The 19,118-nt window shown below is 39.0% G+C and overlaps 1 protein-coding gene across 2 annotated transcripts in view; it reads left to right on the forward strand.

Annotated features, from left to right (window-relative positions):
- The window catches only part of LOC140241640 (testin-like), a 73,828-nt gene extending 62,034 nt beyond the window's left edge, over window positions 1-11,794 (forward strand). For both annotated transcript variants that reach the window (XM_072321390.1, XM_072321382.1), the window contains exons 5-8: window positions 433-702; window positions 7,993-8,208; window positions 9,636-9,794; window positions 11,126-11,794. In XM_072321390.1, coding sequence (XP_072177491.1) covers window positions 433-702; window positions 7,993-8,208; window positions 9,636-9,794; window positions 11,126-11,317 — 837 coding nt within the window. In that variant the 3' untranslated portion in view covers window positions 11,318-11,794. The remainder of the gene's footprint in view (window positions 1-432; window positions 703-7,992; window positions 8,209-9,635; window positions 9,795-11,125) is intronic.
- Window positions 11,795-19,118: the final 7,324 nt, after the last annotated feature.

Raw genomic sequence — 19,118 nt, forward strand, 5'->3', positions numbered from 1 at the left:
CAAACTTACTGCTTTTGCCAGCTCAGTGGGCAGTTTAATACTAGGTCTTTTTTTTTTTTTTATATATGTCCCATTAATTAAATCATGCCAACAAACAAACAAACTAAGAAACCTCAAGATATGTATCCTACCATTATCCACTGCAACAACTGTTTTGATAAATCATAAACCAGTTGTGAATTTCACTGAAATAGTCAGTTTCAAGCTTTTTTTTCACTTTTGAACTTAGGCACTTGCTTGTAAAAAGAAGGAAAATACTTTGTCCATTCATTTCAGTTGCACTAATGAGTGTAACAGTGACAATGAGACATTCCGTGAGGAAAAAAAAAATGTAGTGAAATATGTAAAGAGAGTAAACAGTTTTGATTGCATATTATGACAGCAGGTGTCATCAAAAGATGGCTGCCAATCATTCCTCCCCCCCCCCCACAGGACGCACACCCAGGAGCCCCCGATGCAATTGGAGACGGCCCCGCCCCCAACGGGTTCAGCTCTGTGGGCAGCTCTCCCAGTCACCACGCCGTGGGCGTGGGCACCGACGCCTCCGTGGGCACCGACCAGGAGTACTGGCCGCCCCCGGCGCCGGGCCAACTGGACAACGGCGGCAGGCCGCACATGACCAGCGAGGGCGTCGGCACGGACGTCCCACCTTCACCAACAGCTTCCACGGCCTCCGCCTCCTCGACGTCGAGTTCGAAATGGGTAAGCCGAGTCAGAGGTGAAGAAGAGCAGGCAGAGGTGGGAGGCGCCTGACACTGTAGTCATAGGTAACATGCCCTTATTCCTATGTCACTGTTTTTGCCCCCTGATGTTCTTAGTAAAGAAATCATATAAATATTTGCAGGTCCTTAATGATTTACAACAACAAAGTCTGTACAGTGAATTTTTGTCTGGTTTTGTTTTTTGTTTTTTGTTTTGTTTGTTGTTGGTTTTTTTTTACTCGAAGGCATGCCATTGCCTACTGGTCATTGCCTACTGGTCATAGATTTTATGGCTGTTGATGCAAATTATTTTTTAGATGGTGTAGTGAGAGACAGGTGTGTTGTTAGTAGCAACAGGGGAAGTCTACGTCCTGTCTTGTAACGAGATTTGTCTTATTGCCCACAGATATTCCTGGATTAGATACAAGTATCTTTGTGTGCCATTACCATTTGTGCGCATGAACATGTTATTACATCTCTTGGCAAGTTTTCAAAGTCATGTCCATTCCATGTGGTGAAACACTACCCATCCTAATTTGCGCCAACACTTGTGGCTGTATAGGAATGGTAGATGACATGGGAAGGTATTGGCATCGGCCTCTTCAGCCACAGTCAGCACCTTTACAGCAGGACAGTCAGCTGGGATTCATACCTACAGTCTTATCAGATCGAAGGAGGCCTGTACATGTATATGCACAATGTATGTGAATGAGGATGTATACCCTCTGTGGGGACAAATCTGCTAAATTTTACCTGACTTCCTTAATAATTTCCTTCTTTTAGAGGGTTATATGTATTGGCAAAGAAATACATTCTTCAACTCTCACTGCCCTTCCTCATCCATGCGGCTTAATGCTCTTCTTCTTTTTCGACTAAAAAATGCTAAATTCTTCTAGTTCAAAACCACATTCCGTATATTTTCAATACTCAATGAATAAGTGCCCTTATTCCTGCCGTTGCACCAGCCAGATAAGCATCGGCTGTGTTACTTGTACAGGGTGGGAATGCAATGCCCCTTGGCTGTTTTCGGCAGCAGGTTTGGCTAATTCCCTGCCACCACTGCCTGTACCTGTCAGTCAGTGTGGTGGCGACCGAGCACTAATTAGGCTCCCCGAAGAGAAATCTGGGTGACAAGAGGCTGCTGCCTGCTTGCAGCGGGTTCCCCCCTCTTCACCCTCTCTATCTGCTCCTTGGCCTATGACAGTTGCCATATGACTTCTTTAATATTAACAAAAAATACCAAAAAAAATTTAACCCTAATTGCATTCTCCAAGTGTCACTACCCCCTGTCAGTCCCATAGTACCACATCCACAAATTGGATTCCCATGTGATTCTAAACCTGAGACCTCCAATTTCTAGATAAGTGCTCTTACAAACTGAACTATAGAAAGCCCTAGTACATGTATAGTGTTCGTCCCCAAAACCCCTTCATTCTTGATGCTTGTATGGTCAGAAGCTTACATTTACCTCACATCAACCCCAAAAGATATCAAGGAAGTGTAACCTGGGGATAAATGCGAGGGATCACAGAAGTGATGCAGCTTTTTGGATATGTGATACGTTCAAACAAAGGGAAATCTACCAGAAGTGTCTTTGTTGTTTATATTGCATATGTGTGGAATAGACTTTAACCACAGTCTTTCCAAGCGTTGCCTTGGAAAGTGCGCTTTCTATCAGTCATGCCAAAGATAGCAGCAAATCATCGATGTTGACTCCTCCTGCCGTAGATCAATTTCCTCTTCTTGGCTACCATTTACATTCAAAACAGGAGGAGATGGTGAAAATAAAACCCATTTTAATATCCTGCTTACCCGCCGAGCATCAAAACCAATTTTAAGCTCTGCTTCACAAATAGAAACTCATGATGTCAAGTTCTTTTACAGAATGTTTTTTGTTTTGTTTTGTTTTGTTTTGTTTTTTGGTTTGTTTTTGAAAGGTGGAGGGGGCAGAATACGATAAGCATCTCTTAAAAATAAACTCTCCTCTTCTCGATACCCTTCAGTTCAGTTGATTCGTTTCGTTAATTTAAACAAAATAATTTGTAAAAGTATCTGTGCAAAAGTAAGTAAGGTAATCACAACTTGACTTGCATCTATATGGAGGCCATGGAGAAATTGGAGACCACCAGGAAGTGAGGAAACTTGTAAATGATAAGTCCCCAAATATACAAAAATATATGTTGTTTGTGACATATTTCCCGGAATTCTCAGAATCACAAACACACTAAACCAAACACAGTGGAATGAAGACCTACTGCTGGTGAATGTGTAAACAGCCTGAGCTACAACTTTTGTATGTACATGCTTACTCAATATTTCAAGACAGAGATTGTTATAAAGTCTTGCTAGATTTAATCTAGTGTGTACTTGCTATTACTGTAAAAGTGGAAATTTTCGCGGTGTTGAAATTTTCGCGCAACAGAAACTAGCGCGAAAATAAAAGCACGCAAATATTTTTGCTTGCCATATGTTTCTATGCATGATGTCTTGATTCCGCGGAATTAAAAACACGCAAAACTCTTCTTACCCGGCCAAGCGCGAAAAATTAGTCGCGCGAAAATATCCACTTTTACAGTACTGCCCCATGTGAGTCATCAGATAAACTGCCTTCTAGCTCACGGTACACTGGAAGAGGATAAAATTCGGCATGGTATGAGTACAGGTGTAATGAACCCCATGGCTTTAAGCCATATATTCATCCATCCATACATAATATATTATATAGGCATTGCATGTTAGATAGCACACACACACACACACACAAAATATATATATATATATGTATAGAGATATATCTATCGTCGCTGGGGTGACAAGACCTTGTATCTGCAATCTTGGTGAAAATGATTTTTTTTTGGATTAATGGTCAGATAATCAGTTAAGTGATGTCCTGTCCAAATCCTAGATGTCTTACCCCAAAAATGAAGCCACTGCGGCATGTCAAAGGAATGTCTATCCCATTGGATACAGTGCTTTGGCTGTCATGTTTTTCTGCTCTCCTGAACATTTTACATTTTGTAGATACGAGGTCTTGTGGCCCCAGCGACGATATATATATATATTGAGTAGGTTGTCCACGTGTTGGCAAGATAATAAGATAAAAAACAAAACTGGAACAAAGTTCATGCTGTATTCACCAACGGTTTATTTCTGCTCACAAACTTTCGAGCAACTCGCTCTTTCTGAGAAAAAACTGAGTATCAACACCTCAGAAAGAGGGAGTCGCTCGAAAATTTGTGTGCAGAAATAAACCGCTGGTGAATACAGCATAACTTTGTTCCAGTTTTGTTTTATATATAAATATATATGCATATATATATATATATATATATATATATTCTCATTTGCTCTGATGCTAGATTAGTGACTGAAAAGACAAATGTGTCATGATGGATATTTTGAGATATAAGAAGAGTTTCTTTCGGTCAGCAAAAAACAACAACTGCATACATGTATACAAATTATTTAACCCTATGACTCATCCTCTAGATCTCTGATGCTACCCCCCCCCCCAAAAAAAAAAGGAAAAAAAAAAAGAGAAGACAATGAGCGCTGCAAATTGATTAACAGCCTTTTATACCCAGGGATGCATTTTGCATGGAATTGGAAATAACTCTGCAGATTGTATGACACTGTTTTTAGAGGTTAATTATTAACCCAGTCAATGTGGGCTTGTACTTGACAAATTCCTAACACCTGCCGTGGTGGTCAGGCATTGCGTCTGACGTCTTGGGTTAGTAATTTCTTTGCTTCAGATGGCCCAGTCATGATCTAAATTCAGCAACAATCTCGGTCTGTTTCTGTGATCGCCATTATGACTAGAATCATCTTTTGTTTGTACTATTTTTGGAAAGATCTACCAGAGTAGTATCATTTGAAATGTATTTGAGTGAAAGTGCACTCGCACCGTCGTCTGTAAAGTGCCGAATCGATGCGTGTGAACTGCAGTTCACCGTTTTGCCCGCTGTCCATTCGGTGGGGATTGTGATGTCACCAGTTGCTTCTCAATGTTTATGTACTTAATGCCCATTTGATATGGAATTAGTTGGGAGATCACACACGAAGGTGACAGGAGACACCTAGCAGTTTTTTTAAATATCTCCCTGATTCAGTGACGCACAATTGTTTTCTCAGAAAACAGTCATTAGTGGTCTCCTTCTTCAAATAGCAACCATCTGTGTGATCAGTCAAGTTCCTTGTTTTTATGTTTTTTCAAATAAGCCAGAGGGGGAGAAAATTGTTTACATTTTAATACAGTTGCGATGGCATCAATACTAGAGCCTGACTGTTGTGGGGATGATAGTGCAATTAAAACTTTCCTTGTCTTTTAATAGTTCTGCAAATAGTTGTATAAAAAGGAAGGTTAATTTTAATTTATGTTGCATCAGGTATGATGTCGCAATGTAGTCCATATGCTTCTTTTACGAAATGTACTGGTATAAAACAGTATGCCTTCGCATGATACTCCTACAAGAATACAGAGTATATACTTGAGATTTAAATTAAGACTTCCACAGGTCACTGACCTGTGGAAGTCTTAATTTAAAAAGGATGTGTGACTCACACAAGTCACAATATCTCATTTCAATTATTTATTATCTTTGTAGAGAACAGTATATCATCAGTTTAATCAAAGTATATAACAATGACAAAGCTCTTTATTCATTATTCTTTATTTTGTATGAAGGTGAATGTTACCTTCATGAGAAAGCTCAATCAATTGTTCTGAAATTATTGTCAGTACCACGTTTGCTATCCCCCCCCCCCCCTCGTCATCATCATCACCATCATCATCCTCCCATAGCACCAGGGACACTGAACAAGCATGGATTATGATGGCACGAGAATTCTTAAGCTTGTCCAACAGCTGATTACCTCCGGCACCTCTGACATCATTATCCCCCTGATACGATTTTCGGTGCCAAATGTCAGGTTAAGATACTTCCATTTCGCATCCAATCTGTCATAAACTTTGAATACACAGGTCTGCTCTTCCCCTGCGTGTGATCCTCTTATATGATATTGATGAGTCCCCCTCCAGGCATGTGTAATCCTGTTTGGTGAGCGCAAACACCAACAACTTGGCCTGATGATGGTCCATGATATCAGATCAGTGGGCCATAGCAGATATTGACTTTGATGCGTCATGGGTGATTGTTTGGAAAGTGCACGTCTTAATCCACCCATGTGGCATATCAGACTCAAATCAAGAAGAAAGAAATTTCTGTGTGTATATTCAGATATACGTTCATAAACAGGATGGGGAGATTGACTGAACTTGTTTAACACAAGTACATTTGGACAGAAATAACTAGTAATCAAGCCTTTTGAGACATTGTACTGAGTGCCTACCTGTTCATGGGTATGACAACTGTAATCAGGGCAATATTTGTGTGATATTAAGGATAACCCTGATCAATACAATTTTGCTGTCCATGCAGGCAATATCCACAGAATGAATGGCAGATACAAGACTGTATGTAGACATCCACGCAGTGAATGACAGATATTAGTTTTGTTTGCTGGTCATGTACTAAGAGGTATCATTTTCCAATCATTTGTCTAGTACACTGTCAACTCACAAACTTTTATTATAAGATCAGGTCGGAGATGAATCAGTTGAGGATCTGTAGATCGTATGCAAAGTTCTACAGATTGAAGCTGTTTGGGCTCAAAATAGATGCCATGTTGTGGACAAAAGCGATTAAGTTCTATCTGGCGTGTGTCACCAGAACAGATTGTATGCTCTGAGTGTCCCGAGAGTTTCCACAATAGCATGTACGTGCACTTGTGCAATCTTTGCTGCCAGTGTGGTCACCTACAGCCAATTCATTCATACTGCGTGTTCAAATGACACTTTCAGATGGGGTGTCTTTCCAAGATCAATATGTCCTGGGCTGATAACAGAACGTGGTACTAGCAGTTTATCAGGAGCCAAAGGCAAGCTGTTACATTCCCAGTCAATCAAATGCTCCCGTTTATTCAGGCAGTGTGAATGATGGGTCAGTGAGGTGTCATGAAACCAGGCTCTAGATGTGATGAGACAGTGACAAAAATTGTGAGCTGAATAATATATCTTTCTGAGTATGACAGAAAATACAGGTATTTTGATAGTCAGCTTTGGGCACACTGGCACAAAGTAATTGCATTTCCCTCTCTGAGCTGAGGATTTTGATCTGTTGCAAAAAAAAAAAAAAAAAGAAATAATAAATAAATAAATAAAAAAGTAACTAAATAATACAAAGTAAAAAGGAAGAGTAACTACCAGAACCTGTAGACATTTAATGATAGAACCTTCTCTGGAATGTCCTCACACTCTACATTCACCCCCAGAAAGCTGAACCCTTGCCATACTAGGGCTGCTAGTGAAAAGATTTGGTTGATTCCAAACCTAACCCTAAGCCTTTTAGAACATTGTTTGAAGTTGTATTTAATTCAATGGTTCCATCCTCATTCTAGCAAGATATTTTTTCAGTGCGAGTCTTCAGTTGTACTCCTTGCTGCAGCACAAAAGAAAAAGAAAAAGAATTTATCACATGTTGTTATACAGCTATCACAGAAATGCATGCCTCAAACCATGGCCAGTGCATTTGTGTACTGTGGTGATAACAACAATATCAATTTGCAGCAAGCCGTTTTATAATTATTCATAACAAGGAGTGCCCCCATGTGCTGGTATGGCACACAGCCACAAGGAGAGATATCTGTAGGGCACGACTCCTTTCAGTTGTCCCAAGTGTCAGGTCTGACAGCCCCATCCATCAACAGCAGGCACAACTGCAGTTTGAAAGTAAACTGACTTTAGCCTTTTTTCAAGACTGGCATATTGTTTTGTTTAGTTTTTCAGATGTTGAGTTTCCACCATCTGGCTTCATAGGGAATAACCTGTTCCGTGATCCATCTGTGATGTTAGGATGGCTGAAAGTTAAATAGCGGTGATGGAACTAATGCTTTTGGAATCATTGCGCTTAAACTACAGACATTTCAAGACATGCGAAGTTTGGTTTTACTCCTAGTAAAATCATTCATTTTTTTTCCAGAGCTCAAATTCTCAAAATTAGTAAAATTTTCTGAAGTCAATGGCACACAACTGTACTTTATCATCACACCATTCTTCTGTCTTGTGGCTGTTATCCATATTATTTTAAATGATTTTGTTTTTGGTATTGAAATTGAGGAAGAAGCAAGAACAATATTTATGCATCAGTATGATGCAGTATGTTGTATGAATGAAACTCTATCATTTTTTTTTTTCTGTCCCATTTCCATTTAAATTTTTGTATCTGCCCAGCAATGCGTCAAGTGTGGAGAAAACATGAGCGGGGGCGACGTGGCCGTCTTTGCCGAGCGGGCCGGAGTGGACAAGTGCTGGCACCCGGGCTGCTTCCGCTGCACCACCTGCAATGAGCTGCTGGTGGACCTCATCTACTTCTTCAAGGGGGACAACATCTACTGCGGCCGCCACTACGCCGACACCCTCAAGCCCAGATGCGCTGCCTGTGATGAGGTACGTGGTGTTTAGGTTGTGTGTTTGGATTTACAGTGAAACCTCATTATAAAGAGGTCGGATCTAACAAAACCCTTTTATAATGAGGTGGTTTTGCCGAGCTTTACTCTTCATATTCCTTTGCTTTTATACTCTGATATAGTGAGGAACCAGATATAACCATGTAATTGTCATGGTCTTGGGGTCCTTGTCGTAAGGAGGTTCCCCTGTATTTCATGCGGTCACTGAAGAAGCACTTCAATAGATTCCAATAAGATAGCCATCACAGGACGGAGGACCTTAAAGGACAAGTTCACCTTCATAAACATAAGGATTGAGAGAATGCAGCAATATTAGTAGAACACATTAGTGAAAGTTTGAGGAAAATTGGACAATTGATGCAAAAGTTATGAATTTTTAAAATTTTTGTGTTGGAACCGCTGGATGAGGAGACTACTAGGCCTCGTGATGTCATATGAGTACAACAGTATAAAGAAAATGTAAAGAAAATTCAACATATTTTCCCTTTTTTCGCATAATAAAAGAGCACTTGACTTGCCTCTTTCTAAAGGCAATGGGAGTAATATTACCCATAACATATGTCAGTAACGAGTCAGGAGAATGTGTACTTTTTTCAAAAGATGAAATTTTGTGAAATTCTCTTTATATTTTCCTTATATTGTTGTACGCATGTGACATCATACACTGCAGTAGTCTTCTCATCCAGCGGTGACTGCACAAAAACTTCAAAAATTCATAACTTTTGAACGGATTGTCCGATTTGTCTCAAACTTTCAATGATGTGTTCTACAAATATTGCTACATTCTCTCAATCCTTATGTTAATGAAGGTGAACTTGTCCTTTAAGTAAGGTAACCCATTGAAGACGAGTCCCGAGTATACTCGGGCAGGTGTCCATGGGAAATGTGTGTTGTGGCAAAATCAGTCCGTCCTCAACGGGCTAAGCTGATGAGGATACATTGTATTGCCAAAGGGCACAACTACTGCTGCTGGCAAATGAGTTACCTCAATATTGAGAGTCTGTGGTCATATCCACTGAGCCTCAAGGGCTCCTCTTTGCATGCACGTGCTAAGAAGAACATTTGAAATCAGTAAATAATGTTCCTTCATAAGGACAAGCTTTTCATGTTGCTGATTGAAAATGCAGTGTGTAAGGTCTTATTGCTAACTATTTTTCTTTTGTTTCTATTTACATATTTTCTTTCAGAGAAAATTATGAGAGGGATTTGCAGCGGCAAGAAATAACACTTTATTGAATGTAGTCAGGGGGGAGTAGGGAGGGGAACTGCATAGCGATATGAACAGTATTGACAATTTTTGCAATTTTTGTAAACCAGTGTTTCTCCGTCAGTCACTTTATGTATTTCCTCTGTGTCGTTATTTGATTTGATTTGATTTTGATTATGTCTACCATCTCCCCACAACAGCTCATCTTTGCGCTCTCCTACACCCAAGCAGAGGACAGGAACTGGCACGTTAACCACTTCTGCTGCTTTGAGTGTGACTCGCCTCTCGGTGGGCTGCAGTACGTGGCTAAGGACAGTCACCCATACTGCATGGACTGCCACTCCAAGCTCTTTGCCAAGGTAAGTGAGCAAGTGCTATATATTGATATCTATCCATCTATCTATCTATCTATCTATCTATCTATCTATCCATCTATCTATCTATCTATCTATCTATCTATCCATCTATCTATCTATCTATCTATCTATCTATCTATCCATCTATCTATCTATCTATCTATCCATCTATCTATCTATCTATCTATCCATCTATCTATCTATCTATCTATCTATCCATCTATCTATCTATCTATCTATCTATCTATCCATCTATCTATCTATCTATCTATCCATCTATCTATCTATCTATCTATTTATCTATCTATCTATCTATCTATCTATCCATCTATCTATCTATCTATCTATCTATCCATCTATCTATCTATCTATCTATCTATCCATCTATCTATCTATCTATCTATCCATATATCTATCTATCTATCTATCTATCCATCTATCTATCTATCTATCTATCTATCCATCTATCTATCTATCTATCTATCTATCCATCTATCTATCTATCTATCTATCTATCCATCTATCTATCTATCTATCTATCTATCCATCTATCTATCTATCTATCTATCCATCTATCTATCTATCTATCTATCCATCTATCTATCTATCTATCTATCCATCTATCTATCTATCTATCTATTTATCTATCTATCTATCTATCTATCCATCTATCTATCTATCTATCTATCTATCCATCTATCTATCTATCTATCTATCTATCCATCTATCTATCTATCTATCTATCTATCCATCTATCTATCTATCTATCCATCTATCTATCTATCTATCTATCTATCTATCTATCTATCCATCTATCTGGTTATCTGTCCTTCTACCTTTCCATCTATCTTCCATGTATCTATATACGTATGTAACTATTAATCTATCTATCCATCCATCCATCCATCCATATAACTAAGTAACTATCTCTCTGTCCTGCCATGTATGTGTGTATATGTCATACTAACTACAAATATGTGTATGCATCTGTATAAGTTGTATTTCTAGAGGAATTGCACAAATTTGTTGGGTTTTTAGCTCTTTTAAATGAAAATAGTAGTTATGTGCTGAACAACAGTGAGTTACATCCACATTGAGAATCAAACTTCAGGGAAAAAAAAAATTGAAGAATGTTCAAATATGCAAGTTTTCTTCACATTCTGTTGTCCATCAATAACCTCTGACTTTTATGTTCCATGAATGAGAGTTGAACAGGGTTTAGTTACAATTACAAGAAACACCCAAACAAACAAAGGAAATGCCTTCTTGCTCTTTTTCTGCAATTCTGGTATTCCCTTGCATCATGTGATACTTTCTGGTGCCCTTACATGCAGGTCTGCACGAGCTGCGGGATGAAGATCGCCGCCGGAGTGCCGCGGCTGAGCCACAGCAACCACCACTGGCATGCCGACGATGACTGCTTCCGCTGCTCCAACTGCAAGGTCTCCCTGGTGGGCAAGTCCTTCCTCCCCAAGGCCCAGTACATCTTCTGCTCCTCCAAGTGCAAGAAACAGCTGCTCAGATAATCCAGAGGCTGAGAGACGAATTATGTTCATGAGGGCGCCATTGCACCCCTAACATCACCCCCCCCCCCTTAAAAAAAAAAAAACAAAACAGAGAGGAATGTGAGCAGATGCAGACTTCTCATTTTCCTCCCTTCTGCCAAGCTGAGGGGCAGCACCCATGCTGTGTTTTTTTCTGTGTTCAGAGAATGTGATGGCGCCACCTAGAGACCAACAAGAAGAATGAGAGTAATATTTATCTAGTAGACTAGGAAATGTTTTTTCTACAGGAAGTATTATTGTTTATGTCAACAACAACAACTAAGGAAAACTAAGTAGCCTAGTTGTCACAACATTTCTGAGAAATTTAGAGTGCATTCAGCGGGTTGTTTATGTATGTGGCACTCATAAAGAGATTTATTTAATGCTGAAATGCAAACCTAGTTAGGTGTGTTTGGATAGCATATCGCAGCTCTGGGCACTGCGTGAGGTTACAGGAGGGATAGGTGCTGGATTTTACTGATGCCAAGCTATGCAGCTCCTTAGTCCCACTGCTCACCGCAGCCGTCAAGGATACTGTTCAAGCTCGTCGACCGGCTAGCCTTGGATCAAGGGAGGAGCATAGGAGGACTGTGTCCTTCCTGACCAATGAAATTTGTGACAGAGTGGCGATGGATCGCAAATACGCCAACCACAAAAGGAGAAATCTCCATTTTGTTGCAACCGACTTCTTTTTAAACACAGCCTCTTCTTCTGTACTTCAAAAATTTGTTTTTATCTTTTGAAAGCATCACCCTTCGACCAATTTAAATGCTTCTTCCAAAACTTGTGCAGAGTATGTAATGGGTATTCTGTTCTGTATCAGCAAGACTGTTAGCATTGCTGAAGGTAACACAGTATTGTTGCATAACATTATGCTGTGACAATATGACCGCACCAAATAATTAAAACGTCTCCTATTGGTAGACAGCTACAGCCCTCCTTTGTCACGTCAAAGATTTCTTCCACAGCATGAAATTAACCCGTTGAGGACGAGTCCCCAGTATACTCGGGCAGGTGTCTATGGGAAATGCGTGTTGTAGCAAAATCAGTCCGTCCTCAACGGTTTAATTTCATGCTGTGTTTAGGCTCCTCTGCATTGTATTTCAATAGGAATGAGAGAGAAATAGTTAAATCAACAATAAGATTTATCATTCTTACCATGCTTTGTAAATTTACTATTCCATGTACATTGAACAGAATTATATTCTTCAGAAGGATTGTGTGTTTGTGTGTGTGTTTCTGAACATTTTCTTTGACTTTGATATGCAAGGAAACTTCCTCTTTCATTTAAGCATCCTTGAAAACAAACAAGATCTTTAATTAGCTTTGTATGTATATGTAAAATGGTTCTCATCTATATAGTCCAAAGGATGTCACTCGCAGCAATTGACCATCATTGTAACTATATACAAGAAGAAATATAACACTTTGTTGTATTTTATTCGAGTACGTTGTCTCACAGTTCTTACCTGAAATAAAGATCTCTTTTTCATATGACAATGTCATTTCATCTGTGCAAAAAGCAGTTGCAGTTGGAGCCAACAAAGGAAGTAGTTTGTTGGATTGATAATTGACACTCTCAGAAACAATTTACAAGTACTTGAAATAGCAAACTCCATTTTATCTTTCATGCATACCTCTTCAAGAAAAATTATCTTTTAGTGTGAATATTCAAACGCAAGATTAGTATGGTGAGACAATCTTATAATGGGATAGGACATAATGTAGGTGTAAATTACAATGGGCATGATATTCAAACACAGTGAAGAAACTTTGCTGTGGTGCAGACTTTGTTGTGCGATGTTGAGCTGAATCTGAACAAGGTGTTTGGGTGGATGCAAAATATTTAATGTTTTGTGCAGACAGTTCTTCTCTTTAAAAGAAAATTGACATAAATGAAACAAAATGTATATCATCTTGATGAAAACTTCAACAGCTTTGCTGCATTTCGGTTGCAACAAAATAGCGTGTGGCTAGCATTGCAGTGTGCAGAATAGGATAGCATGTTGTAAAAGCTTCTTATTTTCTTCTACTCACCGGTACTGGTCTCTCTCTTCCTGCTGTTTGGTTTGTTTTCCTGTGATTCTTCCCTGACCAATTCATTCTTACAAAGTCTTTCACTAGTGAATGTCACATATCCTCTGGAAAGCTCCTCACCTTGCATAATGTTCTACCCCCCCCCCCCCCCTTTGTGTTTGTTTGTAGCCCTTTTAGATCATCGTGATACGTGATAGCCTCATGATAGGCTTAAGTATGTCCCATTTTTCTACAGAATGAGACAAAAATTGGGGTATGAAATTTGGTCTGGTTGAAGTTTTACTTTTTGATGCTTGCTTGTGTTGAACCTTGAGGGGTCTTGCATAGAGACCAGCACTGGCTCTTTAGAAACTCACATCACTCCTGTGTCATGGGTCTTACAATGAATCCATGAGCCATGGGGATGCAGGTTAAAAAACTAAAGTTCTTCTCTCTGTCCAGGCCTGGCCGGTTCGTCATCTTACGAGCCTGTCCCACTTTGTTTATAAGCGGATGAAACCAGGGGAGGTTGATCAAGGCAGCAGGGCTGCATGGTTCATTAAGCTCAACACCCAGGAATTTTTTCCTTTTTTGTAGTGATATTCATTTTTTTCTTTCTTCCAGTTTCCAGATTAAATCCACTTGTGTCAAATTGATTTGTCGAATCGACAAAGTTGTCATAAATACATGTATAACCCTTCAGTCCCACACATGTGTTAATATGTTATGTCTGCAAAGGTGCGTGCCAGTAATAGCATTTACTTAGTAACTGAGGGCATTAATCCCCACTGAGAGAGCTATCCAGTACTACTGTACACCCTGATATTCTGATATCATTTGCATTGATATGTTTCTGTTCTTTAGTGGGTATCATTTGCATGTCTTGTATCATAGCCAAAGACACTTGAAAAGGTGCATTTTCTTTCCATTGAAAATACAAACTTTCAATCATTCCATTGAGTTTACTGTAGCAGAATGTGGAGACATTGAAAAAAAAATGCAAAATCAAATTCATCAGAGCTGTTTCCACACCGCATTTTCAATTACTTCAACTAATCCTTGATGATGCTGTGAGTGAAAAGTGCCTTTCTCTTCAGACGCTTTGTGCATGTGTGTGTGTCCTGTGTTGTGATGAGTCTATAGACAGCTTGGGAGGGTGTGCCTTGGGTCCACTTGGTCTTGCATAGAGTTGACACCATGTCATTTCATGACAGTGAAAAAGAAAAGAAAATTTTAGAATGGTAGTTCATGTTCTTTGAACCAAAAGTGTCATCAAATCTTGAAAATAGAGGCAGTGTATGTATTGTGTAGGTTTTCTTCCATGATTGTAATTACCTAAATTTGGTTGGTTGCTGCGAGATTTATTCAAATCCACAATCACATATTTATGAACACATGATATTACATGAATAAAGCCAATTATTGTAGTTTTGTTGAGTCGTCGTAGCCGTCACTGTCATTGCCATATGCATTTTTCACTTTTTTCTGCTAATCAGACGTTTATCTGCCTTTTAAAGCCATGTCTTCAACATTTTCAGAATTGACAGATTACAGATTTTTATAGACAGTACATGTATTTCATTGTTAGGAGTTGTGTGGCGAATTTCTGTAAGCTGATGTTAATAGACATTTGCTGTATGTCAGTAATCTTTGGCTATGTTTGACGTTGACAAGGTACATTGATCGCATACATGTGAAGTATGTCAATATCCATTTACACTGCATTACCCATTTTGTATGCATCTACATGTTGTGAAATATAAAACATTTTTTCTTTTTATATTGGCATTGTAGTCCTGTTTTGCTCATTTTGAGTAGGTATAACACCTGTTCTCATTTCATGCGCAAATGATAATATTCATAACTAAGCAATCTTGTGTTGCATTGTTTGAATTGAAGTGAACAACTTCCATCATCATTTTTATGCCATAGCATTGCAAATTTACTGCTTTTTGTTGCCATATACAATGCAAATTTATGATGTATTCCTCAATATTGCTTGCATTTCTATAGCGTCTAAGATTTTCTAGGTGGATAAAGTTATTGTTAAATATAATGATGTAACTTTTTTGCACTTCTGAAATAATCACATACAAGTTTTCCTTCTTCAATACTATCTCAATAATAATTTTCTGACACCATAACATAAGCTTGTTTTGAACACATGAGATATGTTACTTTGCCAATATGTATTATAAAACAATGTTAATTGGTAGAAAGTCCACAAAAGAATTGAGCATAATAATCAAAGAGCACTGTCTGAATAAATTAAATGATTATACACAATTTTTTTTCTCTTTTTTTTTTCATGCAACGCCTTTCTACCATGTCATTGTGTTCACACGAGCAATGGAACATGTGGACATTAGCATAATCTCAGAAATAAGACTAAGGTGTACATCTAATATTATGATAATCAGTCCAAAAAGAACAGAGAAATTTTAAGCCAGTTTTTTTATAATTAAATTATGAATCATGCATTGAACCAAAGGACGAGGGTGCTTTTTTTGTGAACTTGTTGCCTCGGAGTTGTGATTTTCTCATAGGGTTCAGGCTTGGTACACGTAGTACAGTGTACCTTTGAATAAGCCGTGAGCACATCTGTGAAGTGCGCCCCCACCGTTGAATTTTAGTACCGGTATTAGAGAAAGCCAGTAGAAATATGAATGCATTCTCTTTCTGCCTTTTTGGCATCTCATTCACTTTGGTATTTCTGTCAGACCAATCTATTGTAACTGGTCATTTCATGCTTTTCCGATGGTGTAGTCCAACTTTTGATTTTGCCGCATTTGCCACCCATAGACAAGTTTATGGCGTAAAGTGATGTTTAATTTGGAGATCGTGATGCCGCCTTATATCCGCATGTACACTTGTGCACACCGAATGTGTCCTCGTGCACAGTTTTTTGCAAGTTGTTATGTATGATGGAACACTAATCGGTGTTGGATTGTGTTGTATCAAATATGTATGCTTTTCTCTTTCTAAGGGTCACGTATGGTGATGAATATTGATTAATAAAAAAAAAATAAATAAATAAAGGTTGTATATTTCTCACCAAATTGTTTTGTTGTTGCGTCAAGGTATGATTCTTCAATTTTGGTTGTCTGCAAGATATAAATGATGAACATATATTCCTGAATACAAAGCATTCACCCCAGTATCAACTGCACTTATTTCCTTCTGTATGTATTAGCAATGTCCTGCCCACACAATTCTAACATTCAATGCATATAGCGTAGACAAGAACGTATGTGTGCATTTTAATTTCGCGAATCTTGGCTTTCGCGAAATTCACAAAATTGAAATGCATGTGAACAGTCCTCATTTTACAGTATACAATTAGTGATTTGGTCACAAGTGTGGTGGAACAAAATTCTGCACGAGGTAAAAGATAGAGGCACTCAATTCAACAAGGCGAAGCCGAATTGAATAGTGCACCTCATCTTTCACAGAGTGTGAAATCTTGTTCCATTGCACGAGTAAAGATCATACATTATTTGTTTTATACAACACCACGGATGGCAACAGATGTGGTCCACACAGATCCTTGAATTTAGCACAGAAATGGTAACCATTTCCTAGAAAGGCAGCTGAGTAGCACAGTCACAGTCAATCAGCCATGTACACATACGTATGTGAAATTATATAACGCCTGAGGAGATCCCTGTCATTTGATTGGTTGTTTAACATTGATCATTCGGCCCATTTCACTATGACGTCACCATCCCTGCAATTGTGGCTCCATTTACCGTGCAATTTGGATCCATACGATTTGCTCCATTGCACGCTCGCTGAGAGCCCGGCACACTACGCGTGTTAAACGCACTTGCGTTTGCAGTGTGTGTATGCGACAGGGTGCCAGCGTAAAGCGCTCAGTGAGCACTGCACTCTCGCGATCTCATTGTCTCTCTTGTTTCTAAATTAATAAAACATCAAATGACATGGATCTATTTTAGGCGTTATACAAAACAAATAATAAATGTTTTTCATTCGTGTAATGGACAGAATATTTCATTCGGTGAAAGATGAAATGTTTGATCCATTCAACTCTGCTGCGCCTCGTTGAATGGATCATTTCATCTTTCACCTCATTAAATATTCTGTCCATTACACTCATAAACATTCATTATTTGTATACTGATCTGTAGAAGTTGTTCACAGTACTGAAAGACAAAATACGTGCTTGTAAGTGCATGTGTAATTGCTCAGTGCGTGTCGCAAATGTTTGTTTAACATGACATCAGAGCCATGCAATGGCACAAAAACTTTCGAGTCAATCGTGAGTTCTAACACGGGAGTCAATGAAAATTGGTTACGTCAGCCATGCGACATCCATTTTTGCTCGCAAAAAAAAAAAAAAAAAATTGCACAGCTGACAGAGACAGCATGCAATGGTACTTTTAACTGAACGTCACCTGATGGGCAATCAACCAATCAGATACCTACATTCTTTTCAGGTGTTGCATAATAATCTCTGATTAATTCCTTGTAACATCAACTGAGGGAGCAAAGCAGCTTTCAACTTTCCCAAGGTCAAACTACCAGCACCTGTACTGTTGATGGGGGGAAACCAAAACTTCATAGGTTCTCTGGAATTAATTCAAACCAAAACGCTCTAGTTCAGGTTTTTAAGTATACCCTCGGTAACCCCAAATTTGCATGTCATGTGCCGATGACCGCCCTTTTAATCAAAGTCCCACCTGTGGACAGAAATATGATCTACCATATTGAGCTGTCGTGTTCCCTTGTCTACCAGCTGTTGCTGAACGTGGAAGAGTTTATTATAGTAATTCACTACACTAGTTACATTCACACGCAGTTTCCAAACTTAATGTTTGGGTCAAAAACTTTTTTTTTTTTTTTTTAAAACTGTCAAGGATTAGCTTCCTCGTGAATTCACGACGCGGGTTCACACGCGCACCTAAACTTTAACTTACAACTTACGAGCGAATCCCACTCAATGATTACACCGGGAGTGCAGTCTTTGCTAGATGACCTTATGCCTATACAAAATGGCGCAGCAGGAGGTTGACCCGGATGCGAACGAGAGGCAAAGCTCATGCTAACTCACAAGCTCATTGATTGTGTATACACGGAGTGAAACTACGAGTGGGGACCCCCGTGGCTCGTGGAGAGAGTGTAAGCCCTGAGATGTGTCGTGGTTCTAATCATTGACTAAACTTTAAGATTGCTAACTTTTGAGTGCATCCACACGGTGCTAAACTACAAGCTAATCATCTGAGTTAAGTTTTCGACCTAAACTTAAAGTTTAGGAACAGCGTGTGAACTTAACTAATGAAACTGCTGAGCTTACTGACCTTGCTAAGTTGGGCAAATGCCCTCAATGACATTACTGCAATTATGTAACTTTGAGCCAAATTTTGTGGGATGTCAAAATAGATTTTACACTGAAACCACTCTATTCTTCATTTCTACTTGGGGAAAAGAGTGGTATAGATAGGGACCTCACTACCCAGCCCCCCCCCCCCCCAAAAAAAGAAAAGAAATGGAAGCTCCTAATAATTTTCAGGACTGAGAACCTTGCGATGTATGAAATGGTTGGTTACAGTACATACATGTATCAATAATAATACATGAGTAGTGATTGACCCCTTTCTTTTACCATCAATGCCATAAAACAGAGAGAGAGAGAGAGAGAGAGAGAGAGAGAGAGAGAGAGAAAATGTATATCTCTGTTTAAAAAGCATTCCGAACAAGACACTGAGACAAAACATACTGCTCACTGATATGTATGTAAACTGATCGA

The sequence above is a fragment of the Diadema setosum genome, chromosome 2 (genome assembly GCF_964275005.1).
Source record: "Diadema setosum chromosome 2, eeDiaSeto1, whole genome shotgun sequence".
Lineage (NCBI taxonomy): Eukaryota > Metazoa > Echinodermata > Echinoidea > Diadematoida > Diadematidae > Diadema > Diadema setosum.